The sequence below is a fragment of the Gadus macrocephalus genome, chromosome 6 (genome assembly GCF_031168955.1).
Source record: "Gadus macrocephalus chromosome 6, ASM3116895v1".
In the NCBI taxonomy this organism is placed as follows: domain Eukaryota; kingdom Metazoa; phylum Chordata; class Actinopteri; order Gadiformes; family Gadidae; genus Gadus; species Gadus macrocephalus.
The window spans coordinates 15,353,075-15,370,963 of NC_082387.1; the positions used below are offsets into that span (position 1 = coordinate 15,353,075).

Sequence of the window (17,889 nt, forward strand, 5' to 3'; positions counted from 1 at the left end):
ATAGTCATCATTCAAAACTATGTAAAACAGACTAGTAATTTTTATGTTTGACCTAGTCTCGCAAAGCTAGACCAATATGTTTGACCAAATCAGCTTTTACAAAAGTACCAAGAGAAATCACAGAATGGAAAAGTCTTGAGACACGTTTCAATAAGAGATGCAGAAAATACATTTGTAACAGAGATTGTTTATTGTAAATGAGATAGGGTTTTTTAAATGTGACTGCAACAGAACTCGACATAAATAGTTACTAAACATTCAAGTTTAAACAAGACAACATAAAATACACATAAATATTAACTTAAAATACTAAGACACAATCTTTCTTGAATCTATCTAAGTAGCAACTTGATGTTAAAAACACAGTCAGATCATCCCTTCCTTTAAAACAAAATAAAAACACAAACGTATGTACATGTTACAAACTCAAGCTCAACTCAAATGTTTTTGGTACTGCTTCAAGGTTAGGCGACTAAACCTTATGGACTCTCGAAACTATCTTCTTCTTGTGGATAAAAACCCTGTGTGCAGTCTACTGCTATAAAACATATAAAAAGCACTGCTTATAAAAATATAACAGAAAGATTTGGCCCCATAGGGCCTAAAAAATTTTTTTGTTTGGTTCCGGTTTCCGACCGACCCTGTCAATTTCTGTGCGACCCAAATTATTTTATGAGCTTTAAAAAAAATTTTTTTTTTATGCAAACTATAATCACGGTTTGGTACAGCACCTCTTCATTCTGTACAAGGATGAGCGAATTTTCTCGTTTTTAAATGAAAACAACCTACCTATCATTCGCTGCCGCTGGAAAAAATAAAATAAAAAAATAAAATAAATTCCCTACCTACCCATGACCTCAACTGACAACCAACAGGAACCAAACTTTTTTTTTTAGGCCTAGGCAATAAGAAGGGACAGGGGAAGAAATATCGGTTAAAGCTTCTGAGCCAGCAGAGCGTCGTAAGATTACCGCAATAGACTTAACAACAACAAGGGGACACTGGAAACGGTTAACAAGCTAGAGCAATAACTAGCAACATATTAACCAATAAGAGATGACCAATGAATCCTGGGCAAAAAAAGCCCTTAAAAATAGGTACGACGTTGAATGCCTCTATCAGGTTGGCTGTGCCTCCGGAGTTATTGAAGCAAAGACCTCAACAAAATGATGAAAAAATGTTAATTAAAAAACAAACCCTTGAGCAAAGCTCTCAGAGACTGACTTCTGACTCTAAGTGAAGTAAATAGGTCTAGTCCATGGGGGTCTTAAACCTTTTCATCTTGAGACACAAAAGACAATTTCAGTCTGTCCTCAGAAAACTCCCTTCGTCTAACAAAAGGATCACCAATTCCAGTGTGCTCTGACTTGTTTTTCCTTGTCAACTAAATCGCATCCCATTTTTGGGTTCTGAGTCTATAGTTTAAGAAACTCTGCTCTAGTAGTCCATAGTCTCTGATGTGGCTGGCACATCAATGTGAAGTAGACACTGGTATGAGGAGAACTTTTGTTTTGTCCATAATATAAACTGTAGCTGGCTGACCACTATATTACCACCAACACAGCAGCAGAAACCACCACACAGAGTGGCCTTGTGGAGCATATCACACCACACAGACAACTGAGGTCTTTGTTGGGCTGCTTTGTCTTCCTAGATAGGACCCTAGACCGCGATGAGTGGCCATGGCTCAGGAGTAACAAGGGGCTGGTGTAGGACCCTGGATACATGTGTGTACACACACTTGAGAAAGGTCCCTCAATGCAGCAAAGCACAGATCAGAAATGTCATATCTGACAAGTTTGTCACTTAAAAAAACAAAAAAAGTACAAATTCTCTTATCTGTGAGTTTGTTTGTCAAACACAGTACCTCATTGTTCTTCTTTTTAACATTTTGTCTGGCTCTCTTAGGACATGTCTCTCAGACACTGGGCTCCTCTGCCATCCTGCTGCGGATCCAGTCCAGGTAGTGGATGACCCGGGTGTACACCCCAGGCTTGTCCTTATTCCCACAGCCGTCGCCCCAGCTGATCACCCCCATCAGGGTCATCCGGCCCCCGCTCGGACACACCAGTGGGCCTCCCGAGTCTCCCTGCACACGGAGGACGAGAAAAAGACGAAAAAGAAGACAGTGAGGAAGCGGGAGGGGAGGGATTTGTACTCATTGGGTCAAAATGGTGGGTAAAAAGTGCTTTGTTTGGTTTAAATATTCAGGGGGGAAAACGTGTTGTGTGTGTGTGTGTGTGTGTGTGTGTGTGTGTGTGTGTGTGTGTGTGTGTGTGTGTGTGTGTGTGTGTATGTGTATGCGTGTTTGTGTTTGTATGTGTATCTTTGTTTGTGTATGTGTATGTGTGTGTGTGTGTGTGTGTGTGTGTGTGTGTGTGTGTGTGTGTGTGTGTGTGTGTGTGTGTGTGTGTGTGTGTGTGTGTGCATGCGTGTGTTTGTACGTATATGTGTGTGTGTGTGTGGGCTCACCTTGCAGGCGTCATCCCGGCCACGGGTGTCCCCAGCACACAGCATGTTGTCTGTGACGGTGCGTCCAGAGAGCAATGCAGGGACGCAGCGGTCCCGGGGCCACAGCCGGACAAAACCTCGCTTCACACGCTCTGAATACTCATAATCGACTGTGGAGGGAAAAAGGGTTAGATGGTCGGAAAATACTCAGCTATTGCATTATACTGCCCTCTGCTGGACATCGAGGTGAACTTTAATAACATCGTGATAATATCCTACAAAACCACACTTTATCCAATATAAAGTAATGTGGCGCCACCTTGGCGCCAATTTGATACCAAAGAGTGACATAGAAGGGATAAAGTAATTAATTAAGTCAGCTATTTACACTCTGTCTCTTTCCCGTAGCCAGAAATCTCGCACTCGGTCCAGTCAGGCAGAACCAGGCCTGGTTCTGGAAGACAGGCAGGCAGCACCTCTGGAGAGTGGATGGCACAGATTCCGATGTCAGTCTTGAGCTTCAACAGAGCTGAGAACAGAGAAGGGAACAGCAGAGGTGAGGGTTTGACAGAGAGTGGCATGTTATGGAGAAGCTCTGGCTCTGGGCTCATCAGTAGAGCTCTGGCTCTGGCTTTGGGCTCATCAGTATCTCCTCAGTCTGAGAGCCCTGCATTTCACGGGCGCCCAGAACTTTGGGGCGGACCTCATGTCTCGAGGCGGTCCCCGCCAAGACGAGTGTCGGTTACATCCCGACATTGTCAGACTGATCTGGCAGAGGTTCGGGACAGCGCAGGTGGACCTCTTCGCGTCCCGGGAGAACACGCACTGCAGGTGGTGGTTCTCCCTCAGCCCTCGGGATCTTCCCCCGTTGGGGGTAGATGCGTTGGCACACACACCTTGGCCGCGGGCTCTCTTGCATGCGTTTCCCCCGCTCCAGCTGATCCTTCCTCTTCTGGAACGGGTCAGACAGGAGAGACTGTCCCTGATATTAGTGGCCCCGGAGAACCGTTCAGCTCTGTGGTTTCCAGAGCTGGCCGCGCTCTCGCGGTCGGCGCCTTGGCCAGTACCATTCAGGCCGGATGCGCTTTCACAGGCCCACGGGACGGTGCACCACCCGCCCGATGTCTCGGGACGGCTGTTGGTTTGGCTCCTGAGAGGTTGATCCTGCAGGGCAAAGGTTTGCCTGAGACGGTTATCAACACTATTCAGAGTGCTCGTGCGCCTTCTACTTCTTCCCTCTATGCGGCGAAGTGGTGCGCCTTCTCTAATTGGTGTGAGACGAACCACGCTGTCCCATCTCAATGCGAGGTGGGAAGCGTGCTTTCGTTTCTGCAAAACTTATTGGAAAAAGGTTTGGCCTTCTCCACTATCAAGGTCTATGCGGCAGCCGTTTCGGCTGGCCATGCAGGCTGTGATGGTGGACCGATCTTCAGCCATCCACTGGTCAAGAGATTCTTGCGTGGGGCTAGACGGGTTGGGCCTGTTTTCACGCGTGCCTACACCACGCTGGGATCTCCCCACCGTGTTGCGCGGATTGTCCAGGGATCCTTTCGAGCCTCTTTCTCAGGCCCCTTTTGATGCCCTGTCCTTTAAGACGGCGCTCTTGTTGGCCTTGGTTTCTGCCAAGCGGGCCGGTGAGCTAACCGCGCTGTCTGTCAGCCCGAGTTGCTTGTTGCTAAACGAGGACAGCTCCTTCTCGTTGCTCAGACCTAATCCTGCGTTCCTCCCGAAGAACATTAATAGTTATTTTCGGTCGAGGGATATTGTGCTTCAGGCTTTTCACCCCCCGCCTCATTCTAGTGAGGCGGAGGCGGAGTTGCATCTCCTGTGCCCGGTTCGGGCATTGGCTATGTACGTGAATCGCTCGGCCGCGTTCCGCTCCACACAACAGTTTGTGTGTTGACGCTAGCAGGGGCCGCGCAGCGGTTTTCTCGCTGGATATGTGAGGGTGTTTGCTTAGCCTACTCTCGGCAGGGCTTGGCGCCACCGTTGGGCGTTAAAGCTCACTCCACACGGAGAGTAGCCGCTTCAACGGCTCTACTCAAGGGCGTTTCGGTGGAAGACATCTGCGCGGCTGCGTCTTGGTCTTCCCCTGGCCCCTTTGTCCGTTTTTACATGTTAGACATGTCCAGGGGTTCACTCTGCAACTCTGTGCTGGAGTCCGGGACCCCTTTTACGGATTAAGAATATAGACATGTTCTTTAAAGCGGTGTGGTTGGATTTCCTCTCGCCGGCTGGCGAGTTGGACTTGACTACCAGTCTTACTCTCCCACCGTTTTCCAAATGAAAAACAGGCTAGGGTTTTTTTCTATTGGCCCGCCAATTTTCAGGTGGTTTTGTTTGCCAGTATGGCACTCCCGCCGTTTTCTTTCAAATAAGAAACGGCCGAGAGAGACCCCTTATTGGAGAGCCGGATTCCGTAGCTCCCCCCCCCGGTGGTAGCGGACCTAATGGAAACCGTGTTGCTCTGGTTTTTCTTTTCCTTTTCGTGGGTTCCATGAAGCACGGATTAGAGCCGGAGTCTTTACAGACTCACTTTTTTCTCCCTTGATCATTGCCTTGCTTGATCTAGGAGGAATTCGTTTTTTATTAAGCTGTGTTGTTTTACACTTCCTTGGCTTTTTGAGTCTTAATGTGCTCTGGTGACTTAGGTCGTTTTGACTGGGGTCCAGCAGGAGTACATTGATCGGGCTCCGCTCGCAGCTTCACCTTAGCCCATAAGGCGAAGCCTAGACGGCGTAGCCTACATGAAATAGAACGATAGTTATGTTATTATAACTCTAGTTCTATGATTGTAGGCGTAGCCGTCTAGTTTCCCACCTGCTGTACCCTCCAAAAGTGGGACTAGTGGTTGTAGTCTTATGAGAATCCTCCCCTCTTACACTTCCTATTTACTTCTACGCAAAAATCGTCATGTTGCGTCATCTTAAACAGGAAGTGTTGGAGTTCGATACGGATCTCTCCAGTCCCTCCAGAAAATAAGGGAATGATGCACGACCATTCAAAAATATGAGTGGGTTTCTAACGATACAAAGCTTAATGGAAATGGGTGAAGTTTCCCTTTAAGTATAACATGAACTTTTTTTTTACATAGGAAAGAACATAGTTTACATGGCCCTGGTTAGCTCATCTGATATAGCATGGCAAAAACACTGCCAGGGTTAGGGGTTGAATTCTAACTGGAGCGACCAATGGCAAGAATGTATGAACTCACAGTATGAACAAAAGTGTCCAACTAATGGCAAAAATTACATTTCATATCCATTATTATTTGATATCAAAATATTTATGATAAGTGTGTACATTATGTCCTCTAATATATTCCTGTGCTTACCGATGTCATTGTCATAGGTTTCTTTGTCAAAATCTTGGTGTACCCAAAACTTTTCAATCTCGAAAATCTGCTCACTAGTCGAGTTCTGCTTCCGGAACGTTCTCCCCAGGACGGCCTGCAGCTGAGACGGCTTAAAGCTGAGACACATGAAGACCAAACAAAATCATCAACATTTGGTATTATAACCTATGGGTGCTTATTTTTTTACTCTTTTCTTGGCCTGTGAAATGGTGTGTGTGTGTGTGTGTGTGTGTGTGTGTGTGTGTGTGTGTGTGTGTGTGTGTGTGTGTGTGTGTGTGTGTGTGTGTGTGTGTGTGTGTGTGTGTGTGTTTATATAAATGCATGACAGTGGGTGCACATGCGTATGTATGCATGTGTGTGTGTGTGTGTGTGTGTATAGTGTATAATGCAACACTCAGTGGGTGGGACAGTGGGTGTGTGTGTGTGTGCGTGTGTGTGTGCGTGTCGCGTGAACCCACCCCTCCTCAAAGCAGTGGGCTGCAGACAGCACCCAGCATGAGTCGATGAGGATGCCCCCACACAGGTGCAAGTGCTTCTTGTGGCGGCGGCGGTAGACGTTGATGGCCACCTGCCAGGGCTGGTCTGTGATGTCACTCTCTCTGCCACCGAAGATACGGAACGAGACGCTGTTCAGAGAGTTGTCCTGACGCTGGCCGCACGTCGCTGGGAACAACACGCACGGCACGGTTAGACCCTCAGCTCACCCATCGGAAGTCTGTTTGTTTGTACGTGTCGATTTATTTTTGAAGGTTTTATCCTTTTTATTGTAGAGTAAGACAGGAAGGGATGGGAGAGGGAGCGGAAGACATGCAGCAAAGGACTACGGGCAGGAATCGAACCCGTGTCGCTGCGGTTAGGACGAGGCCTTAATGGAACAAGCTCTACCCGGAGAACCACCCCGGTGGTTCTCCGGGTAGAGTTTGTTCCCTTAAGGCCTCGTCCTAACCGCAGCGACACGGGTTCGAGTTGAAATGTTGATGCACTGATAGAGTGGTGGCTATTTGAGTGTGAACGCAGACCCAACTTGTGGGTGTGTTTATTGTGTTAGAAAAGTTGTAAAAGTTCTACCTCCGTTTTGGTTGCTGTCGCTGGTAGGAGCTCTGGGGACAAGGGTCGTGATAAAAGTTGAAGGTTTTGCTAAAACAACAAAGAAAGAACAATTAACAGAGGCAACATGTGTATGGTTAGTATCACGGTTACCATGAGAAGACGACGACAGGAATAACAATGCTAGGAAATATTAGGGGCCCCTCACAGCACTTAGGGACGTCACAGAGCTCCCAGGTCAGCTGGTTGTTCTTGACGATGTGACACCAGGGGCCCGCATCCTTGTCCGGGTTCCTGTATGGAAAATATACCCACATTGGTCCCTGCATGAGCATACGCGTCTGGGATCCTTACACTGTCAGAGTCACTTCTGTATGGTCAAAGTAGTTGTGTGGCTAGGTATATAAGGATAGAATGCAAAGTAAAACAGGTGGTGGTAATACAATACAGATATTGTTTACACACACAAACACACAAAAACACACACACACACACACACAGACACACATACACAAACAAAATCGGACACACACACACAGACTGACACAGACAGACAGACAGACAGACAGACAGACAGACAGACAGACAGAGACACACACACACACGCAGGCACACACACACACACACACACACACACACACACACACACACACACACACACACACACACACACACACACACACACACACACACACACACACACACAGACCTGCAGTAGCTGTGGCTGCCCAGGCCCAGCTCCAGAGCGTCTGGCCTCCAGGCGGTGAAGGACCTGCGTTTGATGTACGGTGAGTCCCAGGGCAGACATTGGGCCCCACTCCGGCTGGAGACTGCGGAGCCCCGGTACGATTGGCCCGCACCCTGCACACACTCCTCTTCCTTATCTGCAGCGGATACACGTCCCGTCAGGCAGCCGTCAAAACACTTAACACCAGCATCAATAGATAACCCCCTCCTGCTCCCAAGTTAACTCTGGCAGTTGTTGTGGTCGCACTCTGTACATTTTCTTGTAGCCGTCACGTTGTTTGAGAGTGCTTGGAATTATGTGAATCATTTATAACATTGACAATTATCCCATCCATCCCATTTGGCTTCTGAACAGGAGTTGCTTCACATCCCTTTAGTCTCCCTCATGGCTTCTTATCATTTTTAACCAAAGTGATGGCCAAAGCAAAAACTAAGGGACGTTTCAGTTGAATGCACGCTTACTTTCTGGACACTTGGATATGCTGCAGTATTCCCAGGCCACCTGAGACCCCTTGTAGACAAAGCACCAGGGAGTCGAGTCCTTATCCGGGTTCCTGAGCAGAGAAGGAGATGGAAAGGGAGAAAAGCAAAACTATGTTTGTATGTACTGTATGTTTTCTATGTAATATATGTATTTATGTATGGATATATAAATGTATGTATGTATGTATGTATGTATGTATGTATGTGTGTGTGTGTGTGTGTGTGTGTGTGTGTGTGTGTGTGTGTGTGTGTGTGTGTGTGTGTGTGTGTGTATGTATGTGTGTTTGTATGCCTGTATGTTTGTATGTATATATGTTTGTATGTCATGCATGCATGCTTTTGTGTCGTACCGGCAGAAGTTGTGGTTGCCGAGGCCCAGGATGCTGGCGTCCCTCCTCATGGCGGTGTACTGCCTTCCCCTCAGAGTGGTGGAGTTCCAGTTGATACAGGTACTGCCTTTATGGCTTAAGCTCCATGTCCCACGGTACGCTCCGCCCTGGCCCAACACACACTTCTCATCGGTGTCTGGGAGGGGAGAAGAGAGCGCTAGTCAGTGTTGAGACTAAAGGACATCCCATGATGAAATGTTGTTATGGTTCAAATAAATCTTGTGATACTTTAATACAAGTCGATGCACAGGATCTGCTACTGACAGTAAAAGTCGGAAGGAGCGTCCACACTGCCCAAACAAACACCAACACTCAACTAGAATGTTGGTAGTTGTCGGCTGACAACGATTCGACGGCCACGGCCACGGCACAGTGGCCTGACGTTGGTGTTTGTAGGGGCAGCATGAAGGCCCCTAAAGGAACTCTCGCCATCATGTAAGAAGGAGGGGAACAGTGGCTAGCCAAATCAGAGATAAAGACTTTGGTAATACTGTCTTAAGTTTTATATACCTGTTTAATGACAGTAGTAGATCCTATCAGCAATAACTGATGACCGAATATGTCATGGGGAATAAAAGCAACTTTAACTGTTTGATTAAATACATTTTACAACGTGTTTTAACTTTGACTTTTGCAATGGAAATGTCCATAAAACATCCAATTCAGCCAAGATTTTCGACTGGTCAAATCCCAGTGACATGTTTTTCCCTTGGGGCAAAACAGTTCATGCTCACCACAGTGGCTTGTGTGGTTTCAACCAATAACCATATGGTACTTTGGATGATCATAAATGAAGTATCCCCTCTCGAGCCAATTCTTCCACAATGAGAAATTATCTTGGCTGTTAGCATTAAGGTTTGGATAAGTATTGTGGTGAGCGGGTGGAGCATGATATAAAAAATATACAATATCCCACCGAAACAAAAAATTGTATAACCCCAAAAAGACGTTTTCTTTCCATGGTTTTGTGTTCCGAGTTTTTCAGCCTTTCCACCAAGACCGCGAGTCTGTGAGTGCTATGATTCGTGCGTCATGTCTGTTACGTTATCTATAGTCACCAACAGCTTTGTGGAGTTGAAATGTTAATTAGGTTCATGTGACGTGTCACATGACCCCTGCTATGGAAATGCCTACTTCAGATGGATACAGGAATACAATAACTATTCTGTTTAAGCAGAATAGTATATCAATGGAATGATGTGTAAGCTGGACTACCGAAAAATGTCATGTACAATGTATTTTTTCTGATGGATGACCATTTTACTATTTTTCTAATTAAAATACATTAAAAATAAAAATAAAAAACGAAATACATTTTCAGGGGGCAGATGTAAGTGTAGTTCTGTTGGATACGTACTGATCTCACACTGTGTTCCGGAGAAGCCGGGAGGACACTGGCACAGGAAGTCTGAGGAGTACAGAGCCTCCTTACAGATGCCTCCGTTGTAGCAGCGAGACTCCTGGCAAGCTAAAGGGGGGAGAGTCAGTTAGCTCTTTTTGTGTGATATCTCTTACATTTTTTATCTTTGTGTGTTTTATAACATTGTATACATTAACTCTTCATGTATTTATTTTCACTGTTTTTTCACATTACTTACAAGGAAATTAGTAAACAATTAATTTCTTCTGGGGTGAAAATGGAGAGTGCACTCAGAGTTCAGCCGACAGAAATGTGGTTGCAATTTGCCGGCGGTGGGGGTCAATGTTATGCATCATAGAGCCTCGTCAGTGCGGCCAGTAATCGCCTGACAGAGAGGATTTCTGAACCAACCCAGACTAAACAACGCCTACTCACAGATCTACGGGAACCCTAACAAAGTGTCCTTCTGACAGTAGCAACGGGAAAATAAAGAAAAAACATATCTTGGAAAGTAATTTTCTCAAAGAGAAAAAAGAGAATTTGACAACATAATTGGGGTGAAATGAAACGTAATGAAAGTAACAGTGAACAACATCGAGCCACATGACACGTGAGGCTGAAATGAAGGCAGGCAGGCAGGTAAAGACTGTTAATAGACCAACAGACACAGGACCAATACTTGGAAACACAAACTTAAATATATACATATAAGTAAATATACATGTACATGCATACAAATGAATAAATCTCTCTCTCTCTCTCTCTCTCTCTCTCTCTCTCTCTCTCTCTCTCTCTCTCTCTCTCTCTCGTATTAGGGCGCAGATTATACATTAAAATCTGCTAAATAGCAGAGCAGTAGTAAGTAAGCAACAAGTAAGCTCTGTGAGCGAGTGTAAGTGAGTGACTGTGTGTGAGTGTGTAAGCTTGTGAATGGGTGTTCGCACGTTGGCGTGTGCGTGCGGCCTCTCCAACTCCACTCACTGACAACAGGCACATAGTGACATCGCTCTTCTCCTTTCAGTGCACAGCGGCAGTACTCTGCACCCCGTTGGCGCCATCGCATCCAAGTGTCGCCAAAGTTACGCACCGCTGAGTCCTTGCTATCCTTACACAGCACTAACATGTACACACACACAGACACACACACACACACACATACACACACACACAGACACACACAGTACAAACAAGGCAAACAAGAACGCACAATGAAGGGAAAGGCACATGAATTACTACAACGAACAACATTACAGGTAAAACTCACAGAAACACAACCCCATGCAAGAAAACCATGAGCACCGGAATAGAAAGCCTAAAGATAAACACACAAAACACATCCACAGTAGAAAGGAAAGAGAGCATGCGTGATAGGGGGGGTGGGGTGATAGGGGGGGTGGGGTGATAGGGGTGCATTGATAGGGTGATGGCAAACATTATGACGTGTGATGGCTCACGGGTGGAGTGAACAGCAGAGGGTGAAGGCTTGTCGACACGTATAACCAAAAGGGTCCATTTAGGGGGCGTCTTCTTGGGCTCACCTCTATAAAAACGGGTTCCTCTCTTGGAACGCAGGTGCCCAACCTAAAGGACAGGTACAACCGTTAATGATAATACAAATAAAGGCGAATGTATACAAAATAATAATTATTGTAATATTTCAAGGAGGTCAATGTAATTAGGAACAATAATGCAGTCAAAAATTCACATTTTAAATAATGTTTTGTTGATATCAATGAAGGGCAACAACGGTAAAGGCAGGCATACATCGGTGGTAATGGCCCAGCTAGAAATGCGTGTAACACTTACATTGTCCGCTAGGGCGCAGCAGAGAGCAGCCAGCAATATGAACAGTTCCAGACTTCTTGACATAGCGTGCGTTTTATCTGCAGGAAAGAAAGGTGGAAAATATTACAGAAAGGCAAAAAAACAACCAATAGAATATGTCTCCCTTGATAGAGGGACACAATCTCCAACACTCAATCTAATATCAAATCCTATTTGTTGGAGGCATTGTTCTCAGTATATGCACTTTATTTTCATTGGTCTGTCTACATAATGGGCAGCCTGCTTCCTATGATCCTATTCAATGTTCCCAGTATGTTCCCAAGAGAGCGGATAATAGAGAGAGGGAAAGGGTCAGCGAGGGAGGTTGCCTAGTAGGAAACATTGTGACTACTTTAGTTCCTCAAAGCCCTGGTTATATTCCTGAAACCCTTTGATGGGCCCTTTGGATGAGTTGAAGTTGTTATATTTTTTCATGCAACAGTGGAAGTGGATCAGCACACGCACGCACGCACACACACACACACACACACACACACACACACTTCAACACACTATTCTTCCACCGTCCACCCATCATTTCTGTACAATCTCTTCCTCGGGAAGTTAAACAGGAAGTAGACGCCCCCTGAAAGGATAGCAGCAGTAAAAACAACTCTAGAAAACGACTCTAGGACAACCAGACAGAACCAAGAGCCCTGAATCAGTCTGCTCCACCATGACCTCATCTTATTAAAAAAAAACAAGCAAAGAATAAGAACCAGCCCTGCAGATGTAGGAGGATATTATGACTCACGGGTGGAGAAGAGAAGTAGGTCAAACCCTGGAACAGTCATCCACCAATAAGCAGCCTTTATTTTTCATCACAATTAAAATCCTCTCTATCTCTAGTTCCCTCTACTTGGGCTCTCCCACACACACAAACAGACACACAAATCCGGTTAACGATACATTTGTCTTGTGTGTGTGTGTGTCTATTGCTCTGCAGACTACTCTGAGTCAAGTACAAAAAACACAGTGGAAAAGAAGAGAGTAGAGAAAAGGAAATGGAATGCTGTAAGTCTATCGCTTTCGGACCATTACAGAAGTGCTGCAATGTATGCCTGAATAATTGTATAAAAGCTCCATGGGAATTTTGATATGATTAGCCTGTAGATGCAGACACCCACACCTGACATGGATGGCTGCCCCACTTGTGTTCAGAAACAGGCCTCCTCTGCCGTTGGCAGTTTCTGCACTGACTCACACAGTCTCAACGAGTGAGCTAATAAGAGGACGGTGTGGGGGATCTAAAGAGGCCGCCGAGATCCCACACTGCTTTCTCAGCACCTGGAGTTTTAAACACATGTTATGGGAACCACACACACAGCCACACACACACAGCCACACACACACACACAGCCACACACACACACACACACACACACACACACACACACACACACACACACACACACACACACACACACACACACACACACACACACACAAACTCAAACTCACAAAAGCTCTCTGAAGGCATCAGGAAGAGTGAGATCTGAGAGCTCTTTGTCGTCGCCCCCTAGCAGAACCTCAGATCCTCGCCCAAGCTTCCCCAGTTTTGTTCCCCTTATACAGCTGCAAGTCCCCCCCGCTCACACACATACACACACACACACACACACACAACTCCTGTCAGCAAAAAACATGTGTTTCCTGCCAGCAGCCTAGCAGCCCAGCGCCTCTCACGAGAGCAAGAAATGTTAACACGCACATGCACACACCATAACACACGCAAAGATGCACAACTGCACGCACACACCACACATCAGTCATTAACATATGTCCTCCACGCCCATTGCTGCAGTCTGTGGTATCTGTTGTGAGGAGGCCTATTCTGGGGAGTGTTGGGGGGGGCATAGAAACCATAGAAACCGTCTCAGACCTGTTTTTATGGTCTGGCGTGCAAAATGGGTATGTGTTGAACAAATAAAGTAAATTTGTGATAAAGAGGAATATTAATTTGAGAGAGTCACCATGACACACCACAGAGCTATCAGCGCCTCAGTAACAGAGGAACCAGTGTCAGACCTGTTTCTATGGTCTGGCGTGCGAAATGGATACGTGTTGAACAAATAAATTAAATTTCTGAGAAAGAGAAATATTAATTTGAGGGAGTTCCCAATCACACACCACAGAGCTATCAGAGGCTCAGTAACAGAGGAACTAGTCTTAGACCTGTTTCTATGGTCTGGCGTGCGAAATGGGTACGTGTTGAACAAACAAAGTAAATTTGTGATAAAGAGGAATATTAATTTGAGAGAGTCAACATGACACACCACAGAGCTATCAGCGCCTCAGTAACAGAGGAACCAGTGCCAAGACCTCAAACGAAATAAAGTAGGCTAAACATGATGGAACATTATCTTGGGCCCTAGTCTCAGTTACAGTTTATCATTTAGGAATTTTGTAGTCTTATTCATAGTTTGGGTTTCCATAATGGATGGTTGAGCTGTTTTAGAAGGGGGAATACCCCAAAATTGACTGGGTCATTGTTGTATGGTTGACTGTACGGCAGTGAAGCATGTCTGGCCTTGTTCTAAGTTAATCTGCTTCTACCCAGAAATACAAGCCTCATTAGAGTCATAGTAATGCTACAGAGCTAGACTCTACTGGCTCATTTCAAACTGCGATACCAAGTGAAACACACACACACACACACACACACACACAAACACACACATACAAACCTGATTAGAGTTCAACTAATTCTATAGAGACTGACTATACTGACTTAGTTCCTACTTAAACACTCAGTGACGCTCACACAAACACACACTTGTGTATGCTACTAATCTTAATCTTTCTCTACAGCTAAGGTCTATGACACATGTGAATGACATTGAGCGCTGTGGCAACTGATGCTGTGAGTGTTGTGTAGCGACAATGGTCAATGGTGAGAAATTCTTCTCTCTTCCAGGAACAAGGAATAAGAGGAATGTGACAGGTCAGAGGTCTGGCTTTACAAGTCGATGTAAATACAAACCTGAATGGATGATGCCACACTTGATGCCACATTCTTTGATATCCTGAGGTTAGGATATCAAAGAATTTTTATGATTTCAGGGAGGCATTGTGCATAATTACACCTGTGTGAATATGATTCAGAAGTAGAAGTGAAATTTAGGCTTACCCTAACTAATTAGTTAAATAACCTGTTCTTAAAAGGGCTCCTGATCACAGTATACACAGTGTGATTCATAGAAGAGTGCAGGCCTGCAAGAATAACAGGGAAGGAACCTGAATAGGAAAGACCTTTACAATGTTCCCCATCTTTTATGTTTTGCTCCACTTTGGAAGAGAACTTAACATTTTGACAATCAGATGTAGTGACCTGGAACTTTAAATAAAGAATAATTTGGTTTGTTTCACAGACCGACGGCAGGGGAAACTTCCGCTACCATATCTATGAATCAACACGCAAAGATATTTAACAGCAGCTAGTGTTAAACATTTACTGACAGCACAAAATTAATAATTGTATGTGTGATAAAAACTTCACAATAAGAAACTTAAACATTAATTATAAAACAATTTAACATTTCACCTTTCAATAACAGCTCTACAGGTATTGTTTCAAAACTACCCAAAACAAAGGCCCCAAACATAAATGTACCATTAGTTACTATCACCAGGTACCATTACGAGTATTGCAGCCATAATCAGCACCTTGTCTGAACCTCCTTCAACACTCTACTTGGCCCTTTCACTCAAGCCTCGCTACACACCTTGTGACCTGGCTCCCAACCCCTCTCCGACCCTCAGGACATAGAGGTGCATTGTAGTCATCCAACGTTACTACACAGAGAGGGCATAGGCACTGTGTTCTTTATGGCTGAATGCAACCGCTGAAAGGACCTGGGACCCCCACGCAGTGCACGGTAGGGCATGACATTGAACATGAACAGAGCAGTGTGAGGAAATCTGCCAGGGGCTGAGAGAACCAGCAGGGCTGGTGGAAGAGATTAGGGGGGTACGCCATGGTTACTGTCTCCTGATGCACTGTGTGAGCTACAGAGAGAGAGAGAGAGAGAGAGAGAGAGAGAGAGAGAGAGAGAGAGAGAGAGAGAGAGAGAGAGAGAGAGAGAGAGAGAGAGAGAGAGAGAGAGAGAGAGAGAGAGAGAGAGAGAGAGAGAGAGAGAGAGAGAGAGAGAGAGAGAGAGAGAGAGAGAGAGAGAGGTGCAGCAGCAAGAGAGTGAGTGAGAGAGAGAGGTAGCAAGGGAGCAAGAGAGGGGGAGGTAGCGCGAGAGGGGGGAGAATGAGAGACAGACAGAAATAGAGACAGAGACAGAGATGGGGACAGAGATAGTGACAGTAGACCGAGACAGTAGAGAGACGGAGACGGAGACAGAGACAGTGACAGTAGACCGAGTCAGTTGAGAGACAGAGACAGAGACGGGGACAGAGACAGAGACGGAGAAAGAGACAGAAGAGAGAGACAGAGACAGAGACCAAGGGAGTAGACAGAGGGAGATAATACAGTGAAAAAATCCATTCAAAGAGGTCTGAAGAAAAGCTTTTAAGAACGGTTGAGTCACACCGTCTTACCCCACTGCACTGAAAACTGAGATGGAGTTGGAAGGGGGGTGATGTTATACTTCAAATATGCTGAGAGTCAATAACAGAATATACAACTGCTGTGTTTAACGATGGTTCGTGTTTGACATGACAACACCATCTCAGAGTTCACTCGGAAAGAAGCCCGGACAGTGATACATCCAGGCTGCTTATAAGCACTAAACATGATTTCCTATTCTCTATCATTCCGCTATATAGATCTGATTTAATCTACTGTTGTTCACACACTCTCACACACACACACACACACACACACACACACACACACACACACACACACACACACACACATGTACAACAGTCATCATACATACACACATAGACACACACACGCACACACACACACACACACACACACACACACACACACACACACACACACACACACACACACACACACACACACACACACACAACACATGCATGTAAACAGACTTACATGTACACCTACACACAAACACACGCACACACACACACACACACACACACACACACACACACACACACACACACACACACACACACACACACACACACACACACACACACACACACACACACACACACACACACACACACACACACTCATAACATTTGCAGCAGCACCACTGTCTGACTTCTTCTTTCAGTCCGATACGATAGGTCATTATACTGTCTATCGCTCTATAGCAGGAAGGAGCAGGGCCCCCTAGACAGCTCGGGCCCCTGTGTGAGTCACAGCTTTCACACACCAGGCACCGCGGCTCTCCGCCACACTCAGAAAACACAGCCCTGCTGAGCACACCGCTAAGAATGCAGAGGATCACGGATCATCACAAACGCTACAAATACGACGTGGTATCCATGCGGAGCCGGCCTGCAGAGAACACTGTTGCTAAGGAGGGGGAATGTTGGCCCAACACAATAATAATTTCAAGAGTGAAAAGAAGAGGATAGTCAAGTTAAACGATTCAATCAGGTTATGTTGGTTACAATTATACACAGACGCGGACACTAATGAGAAACAGCACATCCCTTGAAAGCAGTTAACTCATAGAGTGCCTAGCACGATCCTTATATTCTCTTAACTTAGTGTGGCCAATTATTCATATATGCTCTTTAAGACTAAACTGTAAGCCTATACATATTAATGAAATAACCTCCATTAATATGGTGGTATAGTGGTCTGCGTTAATCCGGTGTTTCATAAATACAAGAATATTAACCGCAATTAAATAGACACATATAGGCTATGGACATAACCATAGCCTATATGACGTTTTGAATTGAATGGATGTTGCCAGATACAGTAGGCCTACATGCATCAAAGCATTTAATGTATATAGGCCATTATCATCCCCTGCGATGAAACAAAGTCATTGAGATTACAATCTCTTTGTTTACAATAATTCGGAATGCAACATAAACAAATCAATAATCAAACTTAAAGACGCGCCGCCTTTATGCAGTTCATCTTCATATGCACCCGGCTCGAAAACGATGGAAGAAAAACTCACCAAATAGCGATCTGGAATGAGGATACTTGTGAGTATCCCGAAGTGACAGCGTGTAGTTGGGATGTCTTGCTCGTACTGAGCATTTGCTGAGCTCCTCTTGTTTTATCTGCAGGCGGTTCTGCTGAGAAGGGAGGAGGCTGGTGATAGTGGGCTGGCCGGAAA

The 17,889-nt window shown here is 45.4% G+C and overlaps 1 protein-coding gene across 3 annotated transcripts; it reads right to left on the reverse strand.

Moving 5' to 3' along the window:
• Positions 1 to 167: 167 nt before the first annotated feature.
• plat (plasminogen activator, tissue) lies at positions 168 to 17,889 on the reverse strand. 3 transcript variants are annotated; one of them, XM_060054393.1, is made up of 15 exons: positions 17,728 to 17,889; positions 11,639 to 11,715; positions 11,287 to 11,413; positions 10,814 to 10,948; positions 9,830 to 9,940; positions 8,434 to 8,608; positions 8,063 to 8,154; positions 7,563 to 7,737; positions 7,062 to 7,147; positions 6,875 to 6,943; positions 6,265 to 6,469; positions 5,786 to 5,922; positions 2,840 to 2,980; positions 2,473 to 2,621; positions 168 to 2,089 (listed from the first exon to the last, which is right to left on the reverse strand). In XM_060054393.1, exons 2-15 carry the CDS (start codon positions 11,699 to 11,701, stop codon positions 1,919 to 1,921), a joined length of 1,836 nt encoding a protein of 611 aa, XP_059910376.1. In that variant the 5' UTR covers positions 11,702 to 11,715; positions 17,728 to 17,889; the 3' UTR covers positions 168 to 1,918. The 3 variants fall into 3 exon arrangements, with proteins under 3 accessions (XP_059910376.1, XP_059910377.1, XP_059910378.1); XM_060054394.1 differs by having other exon boundaries at positions 11,371 to 11,413; positions 17,728 to 17,887; XM_060054395.1 differs by lacking the exon at positions 10,814 to 10,948 and having other exon boundaries at positions 11,371 to 11,413; positions 17,728 to 17,887.